The following is a 26,937-nucleotide window of genomic DNA, read 5'->3' as shown; positions in this document are numbered from 1 at the left end:
TAATTTCAGATCGGTAACTTAGCACAAGAAAAACAAAAGGCTTTGTGTTATCCAGGATTTCATTTCTCTGTTGAATTTCTTCTTTGTTTTTGTTGGAGTTTTTATGACCAGTAAAATCACTCTCTTATTTATGAACTAAAATTCCCTTATTAAAGGTTTTCTAGGGAATAAAATGCAACTCTTCCTCTGATGATCAGGATTTGTGTTATTTTTCCAGGTGTGTAAGGTAAGTTCAGTGTGCAAGACAGAGCTGCAGTAACTGGCTGATGGCTGCTACCAGTGCACCTTGCAAAGTCAAGGGCTCTCAGTGTTGAAGACCACAGCAGCTCAAATGGACTAGATTAAGATAGGAACATGTGGGGCTGATGGAGCATAAGGAGCTTTCTTTAAACAAAATTCTGGGACTTCTTACAACAGTATGTTCATTTACCTACACCTTTGAATCTATTTGAAATTGACAACCCATGCTGAGCAATAGATTTAATCTATATTCAACTAACTTGAAATAGTAACCATTTTATGCTAAAACCAGATCACAGAATTGATCTTTGTGCCAGTTTTATTGCCCTTAGCCCACATCATAACCCAGACACTCAAAGTCAACAGATTGAGAAACTTGAAAATATTTGAAAAGAAATTTAAAAAGCAAAAGCTTGTGTTCTTTCAGCTAATGAAGATAAATTACTACAAAAGCCTGAAACCTGCTAATTCTGAAATCCTGTAAGAAGTAATAGAAGGTATAGTCGATACCTAGGAACTAGAGATACTACTTCCTTTTACAAATTGACTTTTAGTGCAATACAGTGCTTTGGTGTTTTTCTCTGTAGGCATTGCACTAAAGATATTTTTTTTAGTTATTAACTATCATTAATATTTCACTTGATGGATTTTCCAGGGTTTTAGGTTTTTTTACTAAACAGTAATTTCTATCAAAAAGCAGCCAGATGCAAATTAAGAATTTAAACAAAATTTAGAAAAAATAAATTACATTGGTCTTTTTTTGCAATGTAATGTTAATATCAATATAAAAACTAAGACAAAGTTTTTTATAATGGCTTACACCTCTATTTTCTTTCATTCCCTAATTAAAATAAACCTCATTTAATATAAATATTACAGTTCATTTCAAATCAGCAAATAATGAGAATTAATTATTTTCTAAGAAATAAAACAGTATGGGACTAAAATTGGGTAAAGACACTGCTCAGTCTGAGGAAATGATCTCAAAGGGAGATTTACTTTAGAATTGTTTAGTTATTTCAGTTCTCTGTATGTAAGTATATAGATTTGCAGTCCTTGTAGCTGTGCAAAATACCTGTAATTTGATCAGAGATTACCCAGATCTGTAGCCAGACTAATGCGGAGGTTGGTCAGGGGCAAAGTCCCCTGTTGATGTGAGCAGGGCAGTGGAGGTTCCCCGCTCCAGTGTGCCTTGCTGGCAGTAGGTGAGCAGAGGTCCCACGTGCAGCGAGGTGCAGTGGGGCTGCCCCATGAGCCAACCAGCACCGTTGGGTGCTCAGCGATATGGGGCTCTTGCTTCCCTCTTGCAGTTGTTCCCAGAGAGACCCAATTTGCTGCTCTGCCTCTCTGGAAGAGACGGGGAACCCTCATCACTTGCCACTGCTTTTGGAGAATTGAGTGCAATGGTGTAAAAATTTAAACCCGTATCACAATGTGTTAGAGCCCAGGTTTGGTTAGTCTAGTCTGGGTGAACACAATTCCCAACTGTGGTTTAAGTGGCAGACTGAGCTCTTTTAAGTGGATCAGATGGGTTACAGGTTATAGTGGTGGCTATCTACCTGGCTACTGCCTTAGTTCCATACATTTTGTTTAAAAGTTTCTTTTGTCCAGTTAAATGTGAAGATGAGACTGGTCAACTGGGATCTAAAGACATGGTAGAATTAGTTTGTGTGTGCAGGTGCTTTTTTGGATAGGTGATCACTTGGCACTAGCATATGTTAAACAGTCGGCTTCTATAGTGTAGTTCTGAGTTTTTAATTTGTGAACCTAAAACCTGTACACTAACACTCTGAGTCATCTAACTCTTAATCATCCTCCAAGCAAATTCAAAGAAACTCTGCAAAGCATGGTCAAGGGTTAACACATGAATCAATATCCCTGCATTGTGTTGACTTTATCTCAAGCCTTTGCAAAAGATGACAGCAAGGGGAAAGAAGGGTCTAAAAAAATCCGTAGTGTTGATGTTTCAGAAAGGAATCCTGCCTTGTGTTGCTTTTCTGACTAACAGAAACCCCGCCTGAGTCACCACAACTGGTTGTTGTAAAGGCTACAGTTTAGAGAATTTATGGAAATAGGGCAACTCTTTCTGGCGAATTCTTACGTTTGTCATGAAAGTCATTTGACTGAACAAATTGGCTTGATTTAGAATTCGGGTGCTTTGAGCCTTGTAAGTAATACACATTTGGCTTGAACGAAGATACTGAAGAAGATAAATCAGTCAGTCTTTACTAGCATAACAAGTGATGATCAAATTAAAGATGATGTCTTAAAGTTCCTCTGTTTTTCCTCCGTGTGCATATTTAGCGCACCAGATGGTCAATGCAGTCATAATAAACTGGTGGGAATATTTAATTAAATGTGTTCCCAGGACATCAAATGTAGGGTATTATTCTTTGGCGGATGATCAGAGTAAATATTTTGTAATAAGGGAGAGTCCCTGTAGAATATTGTTGGTAGTACATGAAAATCACATTTGGGAACAGAAATGTGTTCAAAGCAGAACTTTCTTCACAAAATTGAGACATCTCAAATGCTAATTCCTTTTACATGTGTGTTGGGTTTTTTTCTACCATTAATTCACTATTACTCATTACTACCCAATTATGGATACCCAATGGATAATCACAGAATGGAATGAGTCTAAGTTTAAGTCTGTAGACATTTAATTGGCAATAGTCACATTTTTACTGAACTGTGAAGGGGTGAGATGGAACACTGAAAAGCACAGTTAAGAACAACATCTCTGTTAAAGCAGTGATGGTTGCCTGGTAGTGAAAGAAGCCTGTTTGCTCTTGGTGGGAGTTAATTCTGCTCCCTCTGTGAAATCTCAGAGGACTGAAAACACCTTCCCATAATCTGAAAATCCCTCTGCCCCCACATATGCAAATGTCCACTAGCCCAGCAGTGATAGTCCTCTGTCAATAACCTAATTATCTTTTCATATATCTTTTTCATATCATGGCCTTCTTTATTCCCATAGAGCAGCTTCTCCACCCCACCCCGCCTCGCCCCCGCCCCGTGAAAGTAAGATTAGTAGAATGAAAACAAGGATAAACTTAGCCTATTAAAATTAGGCTAGTTAGTAACTGGGAATATCAGCTAGAAATCTTAAATGCATACAATTAGTAGGCAACTGAACTGAAAAGCAAATTACTCTACTGAGTGCCTCTATCTCAAAACTGGGTAGGTCGTGCTCTCTAGCCAGGGTCTTCTTTTGAAGAGTCCTCTCACCTTACAGGCAGAGAACATCATTATCTCCTTGTAAGAAGGCTAAGAACATAATTCTGAAGGACAGTTCATTTTATGGGGGCATTAAAAGTAAGTTGTCTTTTCTCTGAACGTCCCCTGATAGAATTAATGTGTGGTTTTGAAAGAGTAACAAGACCTGCCGTTTGACACTATCTCATTTCACCATGGGAAAAGCAAAAATTTAGGTAGGAAATGTTGGAATGGATAGCTAATATCTCTTGATTTCTAGACACACACATCTGTATATTCCTGAACAGAAACATAATTGTCCACATGCAACTGTGTTATGCGTGTGCTATTGTTAAGTTCATACAGTTAAGGACACAAGGCTGGAAGGCCCAGAGCTTAAGGAGTTGAGATATCAAAGGTACCAATTTCCTTGAAAGAATGGCATGTAAATAAGCTAACACAGAATTTTAGTCTGCCCTCTTTGGTTAGACTGGATTTTGTTAGGACTATGTCAAACTGCACACAGCAAAACTTATTGTTAAGAAAGCTTTTGTGCTAGTGCTGGCTAAACTGACCTACTGCAGAAATAAAATCCTATGCAGTAGAATCTGATTAACAGAAAACTGGCAACTAGCAAATCCCTCCGGAAAGCTCTAAGAAGGCTCTAAGTATTGTCAGTAAAAGTCCCTCTTTGCAAATTAGCAATGGAAAAAATTGTTTTAGCTATTACTGCATAGGAATAAGCAAAGCAAGTTCAAGACTAACAGCAAACCCCAGTGCTATAGAGCTCCTTTATTTCCTTAGAGAACCTCCCTGCCTCAAAGCTTTCAGATACATCTAAATTCACAGATGAATATTCTCAGCACCAGGGACAGTGTGAGCGTGGTTTGTTTCTACACTTATTGTTAGGTCCAGGATCTTCACTGACATCTGTAGTCACTAAGGTAGTGTATTTATTTGCAATTGTAGCTAATTTTAATAATTGTTTTAGAGTTAAATCTCAAGAGCTATGGAAGTGTTCTGATTTATTTTACAATTAAATAAAGGGTGGTGTTGTTTTTTTGTTGTTGTGGGTTTTGTTTGTTTGTTTGGGCTTTGTTGTTGTGGTTGTTGTTTTGTCTTTGTTTTGTTTTGTTTTTTATTAATGCCTTTGGAACTAGACCGTCAAACTCCACTTAAGCAGTCAAGCCCAAATGGGTTGATGCCTTTTGAAGGAGTCCAAATGGAAGACCAGTGTCTTAAATATACACAAGTTTGGTCACAACTGTACATATTTACTACAGAAATATGGTACCCGGTCAGTAAAAAAATAGAGAGGAAGAGAGGCAGTGACATTTTGTGCTTTATTTGAACAATAGGGAAAGGGTTTGTGGAAAGAGGAATCAAACTGGGTTTCATTGCCTCCATTTCACTTTTTATAGGGATCATTAGTTGCATCTTCTGCTGCACTGATGCGCTTTCACTGCCCTCTCCTCGAAGCTTTGCCAGCTGATACCAGCTAAAGCTGTGTGATGTAATTCTCACTTTCCTCATGCTGTAAACTTTAACTGTGTGTTTCTCACTGTTTAAGTCTGAGGGGTAGAATATAATTCCTGCTATTAGAAATATGTTTTGAACTCTGATATGGAGTCAGTAGCTGAAGAAGAGGGGAGCAGAGGGATGTGAACAAAGAGGCCTGGGCTGCTTTGCCACAGGCTTCCTGTGCCACTGAGCAAGTCACTTAATTTTCCTGTACCTGTTTCTGAGCTATATGCAGGGATAATAGCTTTTCCTTAGCCTATGGCAGTGTTGTTAGGATAAAGACTTTGAAGGGATTAGGTCCCATAGCTGGAGGTTTTAAAAGCACCTCGAGTGGATGAAACAAGTTGTTGAAAGCAGCTATCAAGGTCCTAATGTAAACTGTACTGAAGTCACACTGGTGGCCTGGCACCCTCCTGGTATTCACATAGTGTATCTCCCTTCCCTAGCCTGACTAACACAAAAAAATTTCTCCTACGTAGCTCACACATACAAACAAAAATGGAAGTATTTGTCAGGCAGCTTCCCAAAACATTAGATACACAGTCATCCTTACTGTTCCTTCAGCCAGTACTGAAATGGAAAACAATAACACTGGATATCTCCAATTCTGTCTTAATTAGAGTTGCAGCTCCCTTAGACTGTTAGAGCTAAGTAGGTAAATTGTTTCCAAAATACCCAGTTGAGATGAGAAATCTCTTAGTCATGATTTTGACCTACCAGTTTCAGACCCAGCAAGTAACCAGGAGGACTAAGGACATATGAGTCAGCTGAGATCATGTTACTGAATCATTAGGATAGTCTCCACATGTTTTTTGTAGGTAGCTGTATGCATGCACAGATCCAGCACCTGCTTTCAATCAGTCAGATTGCTCATGTGCTAACTGAAGCAAAATCTGGCATGGTGGGGAACAAGGCTGTAACTAATGTTATATAAAGAACAACCTAACTACTAAAGCACTAAGCATGTGGTGCTATTGTCCTAAAGTAAGTGTACTTGTTGCTCTCCCAGAGCATACCCCAGTGCTCTGACATTGCAGAGTGGCTGCCATTTAAGAATATTTGCTAGGGATTTGTACCCTTTTTCACCAACAGCAATAGAGCTTTTTTCCACCTTCAAAATTAATTTGACCTGTTCCTGGGAGTGAAGGTTATCACCATCAATGGTAACTTTTTTTCCTGTTTCTGGAAAAAAAAAAAAAAAGTACACAAGTCTGACGGCTAGGGACCCAATGATGGAGCTTTTATATGGATTTTGCATTCTTTTGTAGCTCCCAAAAATCATGCCAGGCCACGAGAAATTGGACTTTAAAGTTGTGATGCTTAATGTATTTCAAAAGAAAGCCTCTCTAACATAGTGCTAATGTTTTGCATAAGTTTCCTTGAATAATGCTTCTGAGAAATGATAAGCTGCTATGACAAAGTACAGAGGCAATAATAGAATTATGTAAGTTGGACTTTAATTCTAGCATTTTTGCATTAGGATATCCCAGAGAATATTGGTGCTTTCTAGTGATGTAAGCCTTCAATTCCCTTCTTTACTAGAAAACTTGGTTTCAAAGACAAACTCTTAACAGACGCATTGTGGGAATGGAGACACATTAGCTCACAAAGGTCCTGCCTTCTGCTGCTGCCCAGCCAGGATGCTTTCTGCAGAGCTCAGACACTGGCAGGGCTGAGCCAGAAGCATGGAGAACCCTCTCTTATGTTCTGAAGTGCCGTGGAAGGCTGGGAGGAGCAGAGGTGATGCAGGTATCTTTGTGCTTGTTTTGTCTGTTTTAGATATTACATGCTGCCTAATGATGAGAGAGGGGTCATGCCTCATTAACATGTAAGAGCTGCTGGTGGTATTAAAGCCATGTGCTTAAGGACTGATTTGTAGGGCCTGTCTGGGAACCTGTGCTGTGCCTTCTGTAGTGGGTGCTGCATCTCTTCTGGTGAGCACTCTTCTGGTTGTGGCAGCTCATTGCTCTGACCCGTGAGGCTGTGAGCAAGGCAGCTGCTGTTACTGTGTAAGAGGAGCACAGCACCAGCGACAAAAGGTTTGGAATGAGTAGCTCTGCACTGCAGGCAGCACCCAGCTCTGGTTACTCTTGTATTAGATTTTATGTAATTAATTAAGATGGGTATGTTAATTACAAGCTTGCTGTACCTTAGCGTAACGATAGCCATCTCTCTTTGGTAGTTACAGTAACTCCTGCTGGATGGTCAGAGCAGCTGTAAAAACACCCAGTCTTCCCACCCACTCCTCCATTGCACAGGGAGCAGAGAAGCCCCAGGAAATACAGTTGAAACCAAATTAGATGGCAGCAAGGATGCTGGAAGAGAACAAACCAGCAAGTCTCTACTTTATGCAAAAACATTTTAAGGACAGCTTGGGAGGTGCAAAAAAATATTAAAATTACTGGGCAGAAAAGGTATATGGCAGAACACTGACCTGAGTTATCACATAGCTTTGACCAAGAGCACTGCTGCACTTAACAAGCTATGCTTACTAGCCAAAAACGTGTGGCCAGGAAAAAAAAACTTCTCATAGGCTTTCTTTCTGTATTCTTTGGTAAGGTAACAGTATATAGCTTAAGAGAAGAGCTCTGTTAACATTTGTAGTAGTGAACAGCGTGACACAATGTTTCCATAGGAAGAATTCTGCTGGCGTTGGTTCAGAAAAAGCCTATTTACTTCTCTGACTGCAAAGAAAAGTCACAATTTCAATTTTAGCTCTGTTGTTGTACCAGGAACTCTCTTCAAAGTTGTTAATGCTCCAGGGAGATCTTGTTTTGCATTGAGTCTGATATACATTATAGTCAGATTTTGATCCTTTGTGACAACAGCATAAACTCGGAATAAAGCCTGTTGGGATCTTGGCCCGTGGCTGTTCAATGGAGTAATTCCATTGCCGGTGGCAGCAGCATCATCTGGTCTTTTATATTTTTAATAGTGGATGTGGGGTCTTCAAAGGTGAGCAACTAAAGCTTGATAATGATGTTCTCACCCACAGTTGAAGAAGTGTAAGATGCAGCAGTGCTCTGGGTCTGCAAACAGCTGCTCCATCACTCGGAGTCTATGAGGGTCAGTGTTAGCTGTAGGAATCTCAGCCTGTGGGCAATACTGTCAAACTGAATTTTGCAGCTTAAGCTACCTTTGGGAAACTAACTGTAGTGCCCCTAGGCGCTTTGGCAGTGTATTAATGGGGCCATAATTCCAGCAGCATTAATCAAACCCTAGGATGTAAAAGGGAATGATTCACAGAGAAACACTGTGTTCTCTCAGTCTGTCACTGTGGGAAGGCATTGGTAATGCATGAGTGCGATTTGTGAAATTTTTCAGTTCACATGCTTGGGGATTTCCTCTGCAGCTTCAGAAAGGGTTTTATTTCTCTGCAGGAAGAAGTGACAGGAGTCCCTTGAAAGGAAAAGTAAGGTGTCACAGGTTAAAGCGTGGGTGTCAAGAACAACCAGTGATGGTTGAGGGACCCTGTTCAGGCCAACAGGGTGACTTGCCTGCACAAGCTTGTATGCTGAGACAGACAGGATCTGGTTTTGGATTTTAAGGGACTTTTGTTTTGTCTCTTGTTTTAAAGTAAGCTGGGGAAATTCAATGTTGATGCTTAAGAAAAGAGCCGATGCGCAGGAGAGCAGGGCTTTGTTCCCAGCATTGCTGCAAATATTCATCCAGGGTCTGTGACAGATGTTCAAGCCTGGCCAGCTGCTCTAGTGGGGTATCTGGTGACCACTGGTGGGGTGGTTAAGCATTGCTGAATGCCTGAGATTACTAACCCCATACTGTGCAAAATTCTCACTTCCACTTCCTCCTCCATTTCTTTCTCCTCTTTTTTTCTTTACTTGGTTAGCCTCCAGCCAAACACAGAGGAGCAGGGGAATGCATCATTCAGCACACTGAGGAGGAAGGCAGGGTTGCAGCTGTGGCTCCTATAGCACCAACACAAAATACCTGTGGCTGTCTGTTTCCTTAGTGAGATATAAGCTCTGCCCTGCTAGTCAGGTCCGTAATCAGTTTGGCCATTGGCGTAAGTTAGGGTAGATAATCTGAATTGCTTGCTGTTTAAAAAGGCAACAAGAGAGGCCCAAAGAGTTTGATATGGTCCTATTAAGAAACAGTGTGAAAACTAACTGCAGCATGGGAGGGAATGAAATACCAGGGTTGTGATCCAGTAATGGACAATGTGGGCTGTGAGACAATGGAAAACTCCTTTTAAGAGATATGCACTTGTGACTTTTTTCCTGAAAAGAGGTAGTAAACAAGTTAAAGATGGTTTCAGTCACTTTTTGTGTTCTCTGGTTTTGGTCTAGGTCTGCTCCAACTCCTACCCAAGGTCCCACCAGTGCTGGGGCTGCAGGGCCACCTCCTGCTACCAGTGTGTCAAGTAACAAACGGCTGCAGCAGACACAAGCTCAGGTGGATGAGGTAAGTGGTTCTAGGTGATTTGTTGCTCACCATAGGGGTGCTGATATGATTTTTTTTTTTTTTTTCCATTAAGATGCTTTCCTCCGTAGTGATCCAGCAACTCCTGCTTGTTTGAAGGAAATGAGGTTTACCAAAGGATGGCAGTTATGAGAAGGCAGATAGTACAAGAGAGGTTTTGAGTATGGATGTCCTTGTACCAGTAACACTTCTGCAGACCAAATGTGGGCATTGGTACTAATTCAGGAATTCAGCCCACACAGTCAGGTTAGGAGGCAATGTCATAGTGAAACCTGCTCTTTTAATGTGTTTCTGTGTTCCTGAAGGTTAGATGCTAATCTCACAGGTTGTTCCACATGGACAGACCATCAGCTTTTCACAGATAGGTTCAAGCCATGAGAATTGTACAGCTGAGGTCTGTGTTCATTAGCCAGAGCTCTATTGATTAATCATCACAATTCATCCCCAAAGAAAGGTACCCATACCTGATGTCATAACAGCATCTTAAACTAATCCCCACTCCTTTTGTTGGTCGTAGAGGACCACGTGCCCGCATGGATCCTTAAATTCTTGCAGCATACAGGCTATCCTGCCACCTCAGCTGTAATGCCATTGTCCACTAACTGCTGTGATAATGGGAATAAGTGAGCATACCACTGCTCATGGGTGTAGTCCCTGAGCCTACCAGCAGTACAGTAGCAGCTGTAGCATCCTTGCACACCTGCTGTGCAGATTTGTGTGCTGGGTATTAAGTACTGAGATTTACTAAGCCCCTACAAAGACTTAAGTAACTAATCGCTTACTGTCCATGGGGAGGTGGCCAGGGCTTCTGTGATTCTTTAATGCCAATTGAAAACAATATACATTAGAAAATAGTTATTTACATGCATAAAGGCCTCAATTTTCAAAAGCTCTACTAAAAATAGTAGAGATGATCTCACAACATCCCACTCAAATGCATTTCTTAAGATGAATTAAATACACCTGTCAAATTGAGATTTGTCTTTTTGAGAACTTACTTGCTGAAGATCTGAAACAGGGTCTTTCTGGCCTCCCCATTGTTGATGCTCAGAGCTGATCATAAGAACATACTCTGGCTGCAAAAATGTCTACAGAAATTTCTAGACCTGGTTCTCTCATTATCACTGATTTTCACATCACATTAACTTCATTGACAGTACTGGAGTGTTGCTCAGTGGGGAAAGGAATATTACAGTGTCTTAGGTCAGAATAATGAAATAAACTTCTTGTCCTGACCATATTACATCATGATGGTGCTGTAATTGTTTATGTGAGCTACAGCAAAAGTAATTGTCCCTTGAAGATGAAAAAGAATTGCTAGTTGTTGTCTAAAACGAGTGATGCAGGTCAGATATATAGGACTTTTCAAGTAGATCAATGGAGATGGCTCCAGTGAGGCTAGTAAACCCCTGCTTTGTGTTTAAGATATTCTGTATTCTGAGACTTTTCATGCAAGCCTGTGCAAGTTTGTCTTCTTGTGAAACATGATGGAGTAATTTTGGCAGGAATTCTTACCCAGTATGAGGAGACAGTGAGTAGTTCTTAGATTTCAGGATTATTGTGGGTGATAATCAGGGTCCACATTTTTTTGCCTGTAGTTTGAGAGGGAGGATTATATCGGTTTGTGTTTTGAGTGGATAGCACATGGTCAGCGGATTCTTATTTAACAGGGAAATCACAAATATAAGAATAGCCAAGGGACAAAAATGCCACTAGGCTTTCAGTACTATGAAATCACTAGGGTGGAACTGATTTATAGCACCGGAGGATCTGATCTGTTTCCTGGTTGTTTCTTTCAAGTCCTGTACGAAAGTAATCTGTAGGTGGCACCAAACACCACAGCACAGCGCTACACTCCGGCTATTCTGCCCCAAGTGCTGTTCAGCCCAGCACTTCAACCCCAAAACTCAGCAATACCATCACCACTTTGCTTAAGAAAAAATTGTTGGTCTCAGTAAAATGAATGACATTTTTAATGCTATATCAATGCTGATATAGTATTTCCTCTATATCCATGTTGGGTTTCCCCCTCTGATCACTCCAGGCATTCTCGAGCTTATTTGCTAAGGCTCAGGTCTCGGCTTTAGCCTAGACAAACGTTTGTTTATTTGACAAAAGTGCAGTCTCATCTGGACAAGTGTTCACTGCAGTCAGGTTAAATTCAATAGATAGGTTAAATTCAATAAATAGTTCTAGGAAAAAAAAAAAAAGGAAAGAATGGGTACAAAATGTTACAGCATTTTGTTTAAGCATTTTCAAATAGTTTAAAATTTTCCCTACAAAACATTGTGCCAAGACAAAATATAGCTAAATACTAGCTGAGAAATGAAAGCAAAAGTTTTTTTTTTGTTTGATATGAAGTGAATGCTTGCAAGGTTTTGGTTTGGAAAAGCAAGTAAGGAAATTTGGGTTGAGCAAAACATTTGATTTTATTTTAGGTTTGGTGGACAAGCGAAACAAATGTTTTGAGTTTTGGAACAGCATTTAACCCTATGCCAGTCCTTTCAAAGATTCTTTCACTACCAGTTTCATCTCACTGTACTTACATCATGTATTATTTTAAATAAATCTGGGCTTTGGCAGGTAATAGTTAAATTATATAAAATGCAAGCAACATAGACTTCTTTATTAGAAACTATGAGAAGTAACAGATCAGCAACCATATTCACTGCTAAAATAAGTGGACACAACTTTACAGAGATATGTATACTGACTAACATTTACATTAGTGATGAATTTATACAGGATTTCTATTTAGATTTATTGGCTTGCCAAAAGAGGATTTTTATCTAACTCAATGTATGAAATATATGCATGAATGGGCCTTACCTATTGTGTACTGGCTGTGCAGACCTTTTCCACTGAGGCTGTGCAATGGGGTGGCAAGAGCTCCTTGCTACACTTCAAGCTGAACTTTCCCAGGTAAAATTTTCTCCTCCTCCACTTTCAAGCAGGACTTCAAATTATGGCTGGGAAGTCGTCCAAGAAAGATCTGCAGAATAAGTAAGTTCTTTAGTCAGGAAATATATACAGTTCCCTTTAGAGTGGCCTTTATCTAGCCAATTTCTCCAGGTCAGGTAAGGAAAGTGTATTTAATATATAAGGAAAATAATGGCTTGGTCTTAGTGATGACTAGACAAATGCCAACAAAAAAAATTGTAGTATAAGTACAGGCCTCCATCAGGTTTTTTTTGTATCTCTAGTGAAGTAGGTAATTGTAGGCTAAAAGACATCAGAAGTTTTAAAGAAACTAATAATGGTATTTCATAACGTCCCTTTATTTTTTCCATTTAAGGGTATCTGAGCACAGTATAGGTATGTTCATCTTGCTCTCACTGTGTCTGTTTCCATAGGCATGGTTTTTGAGGCACTGTCCAAGTAACTGCCATCACATACCATAAAGGCAAATGGTTTCAGTATGATGTGATATTCTAGAGTGTGAACATATGGATGACCTTCGGCTTTACTTTTGTGGAATCTAACGTGAGGCTGTGCCTTTGCAGGTGGTAGACATCATGAGAATGAATGTGGACAAGGTGCTAGAAAGAGACCAGAAGCTGTCAGAGCTCGACAACCGGGCAGATGCATTGCAAGCAGGTGCCTCACAGTTTGAAACCAGTGCAGCCAAACTGAAGAGAAAATATTGGTGGAAAAATTGCAAGGTATGTTAATTCATGTCAGTTCCCTGTGTGAATCACAAAACCCAAACAGGTATAGTGAATACTAGTAGTGGGAGAAAAGAAGCTTCTCCCCTGTGGGAGATCATCAGCTTCTTGATCTTTCTTTATGATGGTAAACTACCAAAAAAATATTTGGTTCCACAAATGGCATGAGAAGTGAGGAAATGACAGTCTTTTTTAAGGAGGGGCAGATTAGGATAGAGCAGGACTTTTATCAAACAGCTCTCTCCTCTGCTGTCTTCAAAGTCTCAACCTTTCCCATGAGCAGAGGGAACATCACTGCTTTTTCAGACCAGCATTTCTCTTTTCTGGACCCAGAAACTTCAGCTCCTCTTATTCATGTAAGATCCCACATCCTTGCTTCTTTCTACTCATGCGCCACCAACACATGAAGACTATGCCAAAAGTTCAGTTTCATTTCCATTTCTCTTCAATACCATCTTTGCTGCTCACCATTCACATCCACCCAAATAGAACCATCTGTTCTCAAAGAAGAATCTCACATGTATCTCTCACCAGTCTGTTGCCTGCTTTGTCTCTTTAATCCACCGTGCTATGAAATGTAAAGCAAGGCAAAATATTCTGTGTCAACTACATGCACAAACACTCCAGAAATAAGCAGATCTGGGTTAGAAACTCAACTGAGCAGTTCCTCTGGGCCTTTTCTAGATGTTGCCTGTTGCTTGCCTGACAATGCAGGAAGCAGGGTTTTTGGGAGCTGCATGCACAGATTTTGAGTTAGGTTCACCCATGCTGACTGCAGTCACCACTACACTAGACCTTCAAGCCCACCCTCACTCTCCTTTCCTCTTTGTCCCTTCTGACAATCAGAAGCCCCCTGTCCTTCCTCAGGCTCCCAAACTCTGGAAGAAGGGGGAGAAATAAATACCTCTCCTGCAAGCCAATGGCTGGCTCTGTCCTCCAGACCTGTGTTGGGAGGAATGAAGGCCTTAATTTAACATGTCCATGTTTGTTGGTTTTCAGTCTTTCCATTTTCACTGGTGTATCTGCCACAGGTAATTACGGGAATTGGACTTCAGCATCTCTGGTGGCCTCATTAGCATTCAGCAAGTCTCATGTGGGGGCCTCTACCCCACACAACTCAGTGCTGTATGGTCTGTGCACAGCTGACTCTGATGTATCTGTTCTTATGGGAACAGATTTTGACTTTGCAATGAGCTATTTCCAGGCTAACAGGCTGGAAACCGTGCTGGCAAGCATGGGCTACCACTCCCAACAGCACAAGTACAGAAAACCAGCACAAATAGCTGCTACACATTAGACATCTGCAGCTGCCTCTTCCCTGAGTATGGGACTGTGGTGAAAAGCAATCACGTTACTCCAGTATAAAGTAGTACACAGCCATCCATGTGTGAATCGAGACACTTAAATCATCTCTGGAGTTGTTTTACTTCGGAAGCTTACTTTTTCTTTACTGCTGGAAATGGATGATGTGGGTCACCGAATCTTAGCTGATGGGCAAGAACTTGCTAGCTTTAGCAACAGGCGTGTCCATTGCTGGTGGTCAGCTCTTCCTAAAATTGACACTGAATTTGGGGCCTTAACAGGTCTGTAGCATTCAGTCTTTGCAAGAATTAGAAGGGCAAGGAATGAGCCACTAAGTAAAAGTAAAAAAATTGAGGGGTTTATGTCTTTCATGTGTAAACCTGACTTTTTTTTTTCTCATAACTTTCTTTTTATAGATGATGATCATCCTTGGTGTAGTATGCGCAGTCATTCTCATTATAATTATAAGTGAGTAATTCATTTTCTCTTTCATTTATGATCTTGGTAGCTTATGAGGTGTTGATGTATTAAAAACCAAAACAAAACAAAAAAAGGGAGTTACCATATTTAAACTGATTAATTTGTGAAATTCCCCTTCTAGTGTCATGCTGTTATAGTGAGAATTACTGCAACTTCTCTGGACACTTACATGGGTAGAATTTGTTGATATTTAATGTATTTTACATTAGCATGTTACATAACTTTCCCTAGGATTAGAGACTCTCCCTTTTCATGTTTACATAATTTTTTATGCAGTCTCAGAGATCTTCCTTTCATTACCACTAATGCCACGGTCCTGATGTTTTCTAGTGAGAACAGTAATGCTTGAATTACCTCATGCCTATAAAAAGAAGGTGAAGGTTCACAGGCAAAGGGGCACCAGACAAATGTTTTAAAAGCATGTAGGTGCCTAGTTCTCACCAAATCAGCTGGAATTTGAGATGTTGGTGCTTCTGAAAGTCCCTTTGCATCTTGAATATCTAAATATTGTTAAAAGATAGCACAAAGTCTTACTGATTTCTTATCTTGAAAGATCATCTCATTCCACACAGTTGTAATAGGAAAAATGGCACATGAATGAATAATAGCAGTCATGCTGGTTGGGAGCCAGGGATCTTGTAATGACAGGAACTGAACATTTTATTTATGTAACCTCTGTGTTAGCAACAGCCATTATGTGACATAACTGTAATATGGCATTAACTCCTAAAAGGGAGATTTCTTGAGCTAGACAGTCCAGCTAGTAATCCAGAAGAGATTCACCAGGAGGCTCGACCGTGGATGTGAATTAATCCCCAGCTCTCAAATTACATGCCTTGTATTCAGCATGTTTCCACTTTCCTCTGTTGATTCTGTAAAGAAGGCTTACAGAATCACCTGTAAACATGACTAAATGGATTGAGATACATGTTGCAGTTTATTAATCTTATGAATGCTGGCACAAGAATGACCCAGAATAATTTTAGGGTTTTGTAACACTGATACAGCGAGAATGGGAAGTGTCTAGATATTAATTAACTGTATTAACTGGGTACTCAAGGGGAAGATGGGCCTTTGTTCTGCAGTCTAGTGCAGCAACCTAGGAAGACAGATGTGCAGCCGTTGAACTGATTGCTGTGTATATAAGCATCCTTGTGCATTACATCTGTCTTAACAAGAAAGTAAAAAGTAGACAAGATAGCTCATAGGGTCTTTAATCACAACCTTGAGTGTCACATCATCAAACCCAGGTCATGGCTTACCATAGTGAGATCTAGTGGAAGTTTTGTGAGATTTAAATGTATATAAGCTCTGGATCCTAAATTGTTTTTTCAATCTGTCTGATCTTTCTGCAATAGTGCCTAAGGGCTGTAGCTTCAGGAAGGACCCTGTGCATTGAACTCCATTATGTATTTATTTACAGGAGCTCTAAAGAATACTTTTAAATTCTGTTGACATCAAGCATCCAAGTGCTGTCACAGACAAGGCCTGCATGGCTTCTCCAGTCACTGATTTGAAATGGAGGAATATCATACCTTTCATGCAGGGCTAAGCTACCATGGGTGGTGAAATGGCCCAAGTCAGGCTTCTTACCATCCTGGTAGCAGGACCATGGAAAATGTGGCTGGCTCCCTGCTGAAGGAAGGGTTACAACATGTGGGACTGCAGGTGCTGCTGGAGCTGGGGATGGCAGCTAACATCACCATAAGTCCTTGCCCTTTCTATCTTTTGAGCTGCAGTCTCCCCTGTTTTCTACTCCAGTTCCCCTTCCAAACTCTTTTTGACACAGGAGGAGCATCCCCATTCCAACTAGGAAGGTATACTGTGTGCAGGGCATATCATGCTCTTTCAACAGAGATGTGTTACAGGTGTTTGCCATCCCCTGACAGCAGATGCTTCTGTGAGATAAAACACAACAGTAACTCTGTAATAACTGCTGGTTTATGTCTTTCTTTTTTCTTTTATTTTCTTTTATTTTTTCTATTTTTTTTCCCTCTGCTTCCTTTCCCAGTTTATTTCTCCACTTGAAAAAGTGAAGAAGGAAGACTTGGCACAACCTTGTTCATATCAACCAATGATATCAGTGTTCCTTTGTTGAACTCCGCTTTTTAATTCCCGGTGTCTTGGGATTTTTGCTTGTAATAACCCATAAGCATTCAGTGTGGTGTGTTTTGGAATTCTGTTGTTTCCACAAGAAACTGTACCAGCTAAATACTGCCAAGTAGTTCCATACACTGTCTTATACTGTGTCTTAAAATGTGTATGTACTGACCTTCAGAAACTGTAGTATATGAAAAGCATCCTAAACATCTCAGAATCAGAGAATGCAGCTATGGGGAAGCTCCTCCTTAAAGGGACACTGTCAGGTGGATTGGACACAAACATAAGGTCACAGCAAACATTAGGGCCAAAATTTTCAATCTGAGCACCTGAAGTTGGGTAGCAAAATCCACTATCATAGGTAACTTTTTGAGGTAGTATCTGGTACTCTCCTTCAAGAGAGTAGTTACCAAGAAGTATTCATGTAAGATGACTTATTTCAACTTAACCAACCAAACACAGTTTTTGTGAGATTAGTCGTGGTATCCAAGCATCCAAGTCTAAATACGTTGCCTGTAGAAAAGTAATAGAACTTGACTATTACCTTCTATGGTTTAAAATTTTTCCTTATTGGGTATTCTGTACAACCAGAGTGGCCTCAATACAAAACCCAGAAAGAAAATTGTATTACGGCAAAAAAAGGCATTAGCTAGCACAATCTTGAAAAAGCCAAGTGAAATGCAGAAATGGTAATACAAGTGTCATTAAGGACCAAGATCCAGACTCTTGCTAAAAACTCAAAGTACGGTTTGTCAGACTTCATGGGACTCTCTTGAATGCAAATTCCCAATACTTACAGCCCTAACTTAAAGCACATGAACAACTTTGGTTATGTCTGTGGCTTCCCAGCACACTTGTAGGAAGCTACCTCTGCACGATTTTGCAGAATTGGTCCCCACTGTGAGGACCATTAAAAAATCAGGAAGAAGGAGGTATTGGCAAATAGAGGGAACAGTGGAGAGAGGTTGAGAAAAGGAAGGGTGCCTAGCAAAGCTTTCCTGGAGAAGAGGAAGACAGAGAAACACTGTTCCAAAGTGGTGGTGTTAATAGGCTTTTTAAAACTTTAATTTCTGTGTGTTTATAGTTCATGAACTATAGTGTGGTCTTTGTAAAGTCCTCAGCTGAGATAGTTTTCATATTCAATTAAACTAACATTTGATGTAATTAAGAGAAATTATATATTGCAGTTTGAATGTTCTTGTATGCTATTGTTGTAGGGTTTCTTCCAAATGTTGAATTCCTTGTTTTTTCTCTTTTAAGCACTGAATAGTTTAATCCTAGCTAACCAAACTAAAAATGAATTATCAAATTTTGAGCCAGGAAATTCTGGAGGGGTCTTTTTTAGGATAACTCTTTCAAAATTTCTAACAAGAATTTGTAGATTTTTTTTTTTTAAGGGTGTGGTGTGTTGTTTTTAGTTTGTTTTTTGCAATATAATTATGGCATAGGAATTGTGATAATAGTAGTGTAAATATTCCCACTGTGGAGAACGTCTCTTGACATGGTCTTACATTAAAAAACAGAGACCTAGACCAGTTAATTGCAGTGCATGTATATACAAATTGTGTTTAAGTAGAAATTTGCAGAGACAATAAGCAAAGATCAGTTGAAAGGTTCCGGTTGCATTTTTTCTCTATATAGTTAGCACTTCCTGTTCACATGTACTGTTTCATGCCATTAAGCAGTAGGTGGCCACCATCTTATTGAAATTTAACTTTCAAAGTTACTAATATGCTACTGGACTTCCTGGTATGCCCTGTTCACTTCAGTCCTTCAGCTGGGTGAGTATATAAACAATTCTAAAATCCCCCAGGCCCAGACAGAAAACACTGCTGACTCCATGAAATGCCACAACTAAATGCTATATATACTTGAGCTTTCACTGGAAAAGGAATAAGTTGTCCAACTTCAAGACCCTTTTTAAACTACTAAGATATTTGGCTAGCTGATGTGAAAGAATTACCTCCTAAGAGTGAGACCCTGCCACCCATACCCATGTTGAGCATGGCTTGATCCTCACAGGGCTTCTCTACAGAAATGCTGAAAGGACTCAGGAGATGAAGATAGCTTTCATCAAGATGGTACAGTCAGTAAAGTTATATGCTGATACAGACCCTTAATGTAGACAGTTCCTTCTCCTATGAGTCTGAACTGACTACTTAGCTGATATGGCAGCAAATACACATCAAAGAGCTACAAAGATGCAAAGTTTCCAAATGAAACTGTAATGAAACTGCTATAAGGATGCAAAGCTTACATCCTCCTAACTAATGTATCTCAAGCAAGTTAATAATCAAAGTGGGAGCTTTACGGCAGAGCGGAGAAGATAAACTGCTGGTTGTGGAATGTGTACTCATTCTCTCTCAAAACACTAACTGACAGGGATGACTGCTAAATGTTGGTGAGAATTTGCAAGGAAGAGTTTGGTCAAGAAACCTAGCCTCTAGTGGTTGTAAAATGTGAGGAGACTATTTCCTCCTGTGTGCTAATGAAATATGCTAAATTAATGTGTTTAACTCCATTAAGTTGTTCACAATAGTGTGCCTGTGAATGTTCAATGTTTGCTAGTTGTGCTGTGATGGTGAGTTGCAATCAGAAAAATAAGCCATGTAACATTTCTAATTCAGGCCAGGAAGCATGAACAAGTGCGTCCTTCCGTGATGTGCAGACCCAAAGTTGAACTGCTCCTGCAGAGGGTTAATTCTTCTGCAATGAGATTATGGTAATATAGGCCTGTCTGGGGTCACAGATTGTGCAACACCATCACCTATATGTAGACTGATACAGAGGACAATCTCTATAAACACAGCTGGAGATCTTATTTGCATTGAAGCCAGGATTGATTGCTTTCCACTCATTGCCTCTACATTTAAAATGTCCATGCAGTTACAACTGCCTACTTGTAATAGTAAATTTCCCATGAAAAGGTTAACTCATTCTTGTTTAGTCAGCAGTGATTTGAGTTTCAATTACTGGGTAGAATGTCCACTACTATTCTTCATCACTAACTACTGCCTAGGGTTGGGCTGGTAAAAAAGCACAAAGGAGCTCCCTTTTACCCACTCCCCAGCAAACCCTCAGGGGACTGCAAGGCTGATTGCTTTCTGACTGCCATCTTGGGGACTGAAGACTTCTCTGGCTGTGAGCAAGGATTTTGGTAGCTTTAGCCAGAGATAGACATTGTTTGAGACTTGCATGTTCTGTCATTATGAGAAGTGCTTACTCTTCCTTTGGTTTCTGGGCTAGAGCTGTACAGCTAGGATGTTAGTATGGTACCCCATTCAGAAACAGCATAGCTGAAATGGGATGGTTAGGAGCTGGTCTGTGGTTGTACCACAGCTGCTGTTCGGCTTGCTAATGAGTGCACATGAACTTCTGAGGCTGAAGAAGTGTTATTTGCATCCACTGTCCACAGGCTAGTAAGGTCCTGCTTGGAGTTACGTCTTCCTCCTTCTAATTTAGCTCACCTTGAAATAACATAAATGTGGCTTTAAACCTAAAAAATTGTTACACAGAGCTTACAGGAGCAAGTAGCGTGGAAGCCCAAACAGGGACACAGGACCTGATTTTCACTTGACAACATTATGTAGCAACACAGTCAATCCAACATAGTCCAACATAATCCAAAATTATTAGAAGAAGGGGAGAATCTGATAAAGATTCTGAATGTAGCTTGGGGTCTGTAAGACAAGAAGTGATTTAGCAATGTAGTCAGTTTGATTTTTAAAGCTGGCACTTTAATTCAATTGGAACCTGCATGAGGTTAGCCATGGGAACAGTTCAGGCATGTAAAATATGTGGCGTTTTTCTTTTTAAATAGTGATCTGCAATAATTGACTTAAACACTCACAATGATGGAAGAGTAGGACAGTATTAACTGTGCAAGGAATTAATTAGAACAGCCACAATCTGCTATGTTTTCGTCTGGGTAGCAAGACCTTTTGAATTCTCCTGTTTCTGTGTCTCATTTTTATCACTGCTCATTTGACACGGCTTCACATAACTTTGATTTTATGAACAGCTGAGCTACTTCTTATCTGAATACAATGGATTTTAGTTCTTAAGAGCAAGTTCATGACTTGACATTTGTGTTGGAGCATACCTGTAAAATAGTGATGTCTGCTTCTCAGAAGTGCATCTACCATGGCAGACTCACACTTTAGGAACTTTTAGAAGTTCAGATGTTACTCAACTCTTCTTCATCCTTTTACAGCTTTTTTTCTCTATGCCATGGAAGGTTATCCACACAGTAGGAGTATGTATAATCTATTATGTTTTTTATGATGGCACCCTGATCGCAGATGTTGGTGCTAGACCTTTGCAAAGAAACTAGAGAGAAGAGCATTTGGGTGTTATCCAGGATTTAAATCTCAACTGCCCTTTAAACAGGGAAGATGGCAAAAACAGTAGCCATATAAGGCACTGGGCTCTCTCCCAAAGTACACAGTGAGTCTTGGAGAAGGGCCTCGAAGAGACCAAAGTCTGTTTGGTCTGGATTCATGTCCTAACTTGAACTTTAGACCCATAACATATTATAACGTTTGGGCCTCCTGTGTAGTAAGAAGAGTGAGATGCTCTTGCAGTTATTCTTCTCACCTGATTTAGGTCCCTCTTGCTAGATAAGATACATTTGAGCATGCGTTTCTTCATGCAAGAGAAAGCACAAGCACTCTGAAATTACCTTATTTAAAAGCAAACCCCAAAAAGCTGAAGAGTGTAGTTTGAAACACCAGACTGGGATGTATGAAACAAATCAGAACCTCACAGCAATTGTTCTTTATTCATTTGGTCTCCTTCAGAAACGCTTTTCTATTCCACTTCAATAAAGGATTTTGTTTTCCTCTTCAGCTAATTTCCCTTCCTTATTTCATTAGTATATGTCTCCATTGATGTCCTCAGTAGCTTTTTTTCTCCATTGAGAACCAGAAGACTGTCTGCCATTAAACACATGCACAAAAAGATCTGAGCCACCCAAGGAGTTTACCTTTCTTCCTGATGCACTGACATTTAAAAGCTACATCTTATAACAAAGCAGAAAAACTGTGGCAGTCCGGTTACATGCAGTTTTGGTGGAGTAAACACTTGATTATTCAACAATGAGTCATTTCTGCAGTAACCTCATTCTGTCATGACTGTATCACATCTGCTAACTCTCCAAAGCAAAAATCATAACCTATACTGGTTTAAAACATGAACACAGCCTCATGGTTCATAGGTAACACTCTACTCAACCAAAGAAGCCATGAGCTATAAGTTTAGAAGAGCAAAGAACTTGTTCTCAAAGATAAAATGTCATACAGAACAACAAGGATAATTATGAAAAAAGCTTCTCTGTTCTTTAGCTCTTCTCACAGTGTCTGGCTTCTCCATTATTCTTCAAGTCTCTCTTTGTTCTCTTATAAAGCCTTTGTGGTTTTAGAGCATACTGTGTTTGGAACATACCATATTTGGGGCTAGGGTTGTTCTGCTGCCCTCTGAGTTGACACCCTGCCTTCTGTGATATTGTTTTTGTTGACCCCAACCAGAGCAGAGGCAGGCCTGAGTGGAGCAGAACCTCCTCTCCATAATGCCCTGCTGTCCTCAAACCAGCCTCCACTGATGGAATGAGAACACTGGAGGCAGAATATGGCTCCTGGATCTTAATTTTGTTCAAAATGATGTGATACAAAAGAAGGCTCCTGACTGCTAGACAACAGCATTTTTGCTACACTATTTTAATTGTAACACTGGAATTTTAATTAAATGTATTTAACATTTCTTGTAACAGATATTTCACCAGTTTTGATGGAAAAGAGAGGAAACAACAAATAAGGCTAGTGTGATGACAAGATAGTAAATTGGGAAATGGTGTAAGTGAAATATAGCCAACATTCAGTACATTCCTTTTTATAAATGGCTATACCCAAGAGCACCTTTTGTATGTTAAAACTAAGCAGTGCTAGCCTATTGAAGTGCATATGGACTACTACTTAAAATGAACTATGGCAAATGATAGTTGAATTTACTTCCTTTCACTTATTTCTTGAAAACACAGGAAATAAATGCAGGGAGGATGATCTAGTATTTTTGCAGAGCATGCCATTTGGGGTATACCATCCAAATACATGCTGCTGTTGTCAGCTGCAGAAGTGGTTGAGGACTTCAGTCAAATGAGAGCTCCAGTGTGCTTGGTGCAATAAAGATACATACTGAATGCCCATTCTGTTATATAGCACTTTGGTCTGCCAGTAAGGAAATCATTTTCACACAACATGATTACTCTGCTTACCCTTGTTCCACTCTAGTATCTATGCTTGTCTAACAATAAATGATCTAAGGAGAGGATGAAAAATCATTTTGCTGAATCCGTTACATTCCTGTCATGTATACTCGTGGTGGTGGTCTGAGCTTTTGTAATGAAAAGAGTTTGAAAGAATTAAGAGGTTTCAATATTATAATCTATCCTTTGAAATTAGTTTCTCCCGTGATAAGCTAGAGGTTTGTTTAAAGTAAGAGCAAATAATGGCAGCTGCTGTTTCCTTTGTAAGATCAATGTTTGAGATAGTGTATATAATAAAGCCGCAAATTCATAGATGCACAATGCATAATTGTTTTCAGAAGTTCAGTTCTTCATATTTATAACATTGACCTGAAAGGCTGCAACAATTTCTCCATTAGTCATAGCAGTGTTGGCTGGATGTGATAATTCGGTGGTCAGTGTGGCTACTGTGCCGCTAGCAAGCTACAGTTTACTAAATAATGCAAGTTCTACCTTTTGTGAAACTTAAAGGGGAAAAAAGATTCTGAATAAAGGTAGAAAAGTAAAGTCAGTGGGTATAGAGGTTTAACCGTGACTGATTTAAGTATACCTGCTAATTGCTTAAATAATAGATAAATCAAACAAATATTTGAATAATTAGCTTCCGAAGCCTATTTAATAATGAATTTTTTTTTCACATTAGAAATGCTAAGTTCCATCTATGTTCCATTTGCTTTTTCCCCAGATTGGAAATAAAACACTAATGTAGCTAAGACATACTCACGGGTCTGCACAATAAAATGTTATGGATAGCCCACCACTTGTCATGAAAAACATTATTACTTTGTCTTGTAAATGAAAAGTCCTCTCTCCCCCAACCACATACGTGGTAAAATATTAGTCACATTATGTATATCAGCACTACTGAAAGGTTAGAAATTAGTACCTCCTACTCAAGATCAAGAATTAAAAACATCCTTTGTCTGTTGCAAAAATACATTTTGAGGGGGAAAAACCAACTGTTATAGAGGTTCAACTTTTATTTGACAACTCCTATTCTTTTTTCCTCCCCCTTTCCAAAAGAAGTGCGTATATACATAGACAGACATTTGCCATTTGGGTGATAAGTTCTTTTTCCAAGTATGAAAGAGATGAAACACAGCCAGCATCTACCGTGAGCAACCTTTAGTTTGTTTTTCAGCATAAAAAGTTCTTTCAGTGGCAATATACGAACTCTCATTATAAACTCGTTTTCATCATTGCAGGAAATGAGTTTGTAGCCAGTTAGTATTTTCCTTAATGACCTATGCTTGAGTCTTAACACAGAAAATAACCCCCTGGAGGGACTATCTAAGCACTGTAGACTTAGAAATGGCAGATGGTTGAGTATTTCATACTCTGTGGCCACAAGTGAACAGCAAAGCATGGAAGGGACTTCAACATGTGCCTCGGCATATAAAGAATTTCCATTCCCTGTGTAAGACAACAAAAAGAATCCTCATTTGTCCTTACTAAATCCAGGCCTGATATGGAATCTGTGCCACATTCTAATTCAGGAGAGGAAAAGCTTTTCCTTTGAATGATAGAAAAATTAGATTGGAAAGGACCCCAGGGGCTTATCTAGTCCAATCTCTTGCTTGAAGCAGGGCCACCTTTGAGGTTGGATCAGGTTGCACAGGGTTTGTCTTAATGAGTTTTGAAAGTCTCCAAGACTGGTGATTCCACAGTAATTCTGCTATTGGAAATATTCTCTGCCCTACCAAGGCTGATAAAAGTGCAGTATGCGCCTTCCTAAGTGTATGCGGTCTATGTTTTTGCCTATTTTTTTGTGCACTGATCTGATTAAAGTCAAATTCAGATCTAGTGGGAGTAAGTGCAGCCCCCATTTTTCAAAAAGCTTCTACTGACTGCAAAAACTTTTCTTCTTTCCTCGTTTACCTGAGACCAAGCCAGATCTGATCCTGCTGAGGATATCAGTGCATTCTCTCCCCTGTGAAGCTTGCTCCTCTAACACTGAAGTTGAGGATAGCCATAGGATCAGGACATCTGGTAAAGTCTGGTCCTGTACTGAGGTCAGTGACGAAACCTCGACTGGCTACTAAGTTACTAGACAGGCACCTAAGAAAGAAGATGATTTACTGAGATTACTATTTCTCCTAATAAGTCACCTTGGCAATGTCACCCCTCTTTCAAATGCTGCTGGAATGGCAATGCAAAACAAAAACCTTTCTACTACCTCTTTCCTTTTAATTCTTCAAGCTATACTTCTTCTAATAGGAATAACCAGAAATTAGTTTTCAGTTGCCCTTTTAAAAACTAAACTCCAGACCAAATATTTAATTGCATGATTTTAAAGGCTATACAGTAGTGTTAAGCTACGTAGTAATGAACTCAGAAAGTACCTGAAAGTCTGTGCTGAGAACAGCATCTCTCACCTTGTAGACTCAGCTGTACTGAGCAAGAAATTGTGGTTTGTGCTTCTACAGAAAACATTCCATTTGCATCTTCTTAGAGCTACCTGGGGAGGAAAAATAATGTTATGGAGACCAGGAAATTTCTTAAAGTGCTTTACCTGGAGGTCAGTGGAATCCCATTTATAAATGATGAATGCATGAATTTTGATGCTAAAATTGTGATGACTTACAAAGTTTGATATTACTGTACTTTTCTGTGGACAGTGACTTTTTTGAAGTGGTGAACATATTTTCCAAGAATATTGTAAGCGTTTGTAACATGTATGTTTGTGCCAATAAATCTTGTTTTAAGAAGTTCCTTTTTGCATCATTTCTGTTCCAAATATACACAGTTTAAGGACAGTTAAGCAGCTTCGGCTTTCACTCCCTCTCAGTGTTAAGTGCTAAAGACTTCTGAAAATTAAGATTTTCTAAATCACACTGAGTTTTTATATATTCAGTCTAATAGAAAAGAAAAAAAACACCTACATTGTATAAAAAATAATGAACTGTACAAAAAGGGGGAGGGGACAGTGGTACAACTATTAAAAATTGTGAAATGGAGCAGATGGGAGAATGCCTTAAGTGCCTTTTACCTTATTCTTAACTTTCTTAGTAATAACATGCTTCCCTTTTAATAGGGCACAGTTAACTCAGGGAGCTCATGGCCATGAGATACTGTTAGTTCATAAGTCTGGTCTACTTTGGACACACTTTTTTGAATGAAGAAAGAAGGATTGTCTGTGAGAGAGATACAGGCTCTCTTGCAGGGTCACCTTCTGCCTTAACTTGAAACAGCTGATGCTGGCCACTGGTGTGATGACCTAATGGGGCATGGTAACTGTTGCCATCATTATTCATAACGAGTAATTAAGCTCTTTGAAGGGACAAGAGTTGGAAACTGCTTTTCTCCCCCTCCTAGTGATTACACCTACATTTTAAAATATGTAAGCATTACTGTAACTGCTAGGTAGCTCTGCACCTTCATGCATATAGGGCATTATTTGACAGCTCTTCTAATTTTGTTGCGAACCAACTCAGCACATATAAAGGACACACGCAAACACACCAAAGCCAGGTGATGTCAAGATGCCTTCTTGTATGATAGTGCTTTATTAGTAAAACTATATATTTTTCCTTGGTAACTCTTAGCATTAAACTAACATTAAATTAACTAATGCCAGGTAACTCCTGGCATTAAACTGGGGTCACTTCAAGTCTATGAGGAGGAACTGGGAAAAAGCAATCATTGATTTCAGACAGTGCATATTCTGGTCTACAATAGCAAGTAAGGACTGAG

The 26,937-nt window shown here is 39.6% G+C and overlaps 1 protein-coding gene across 1 annotated transcript in view; it reads left to right on the top strand.

Moving 5' to 3' along the window:
* The window catches only part of LOC135991560 (vesicle-associated membrane protein 2-like), a 45,212-nt gene extending 28,303 nt beyond the window's left edge, over positions 1–16,909 (top strand). The window contains exons 2-5 of the mRNA XM_065640274.1: positions 9,267–9,381; positions 12,903–13,061; positions 14,783–14,834; positions 16,858–16,909. Of these exons, the coding sequence (XP_065496346.1) occupies positions 9,267–9,381; positions 12,903–13,061; positions 14,783–14,834; positions 16,858–16,874 (343 nt within the window). The 3' untranslated portion in view covers positions 16,875–16,909. The remainder of the gene's footprint in view (positions 1–9,266; positions 9,382–12,902; positions 13,062–14,782; positions 14,835–16,857) is intronic.
* Positions 16,910–26,937: the final 10,028 nt, after the last annotated feature.

Source organism: Caloenas nicobarica, chromosome 8, assembly GCF_036013445.1.
Source record: "Caloenas nicobarica isolate bCalNic1 chromosome 8, bCalNic1.hap1, whole genome shotgun sequence".
Lineage (NCBI taxonomy): Eukaryota > Metazoa > Chordata > Aves > Columbiformes > Columbidae > Caloenas > Caloenas nicobarica.
This window is presented reverse-complemented; position numbering and strand designations above follow the sequence as displayed.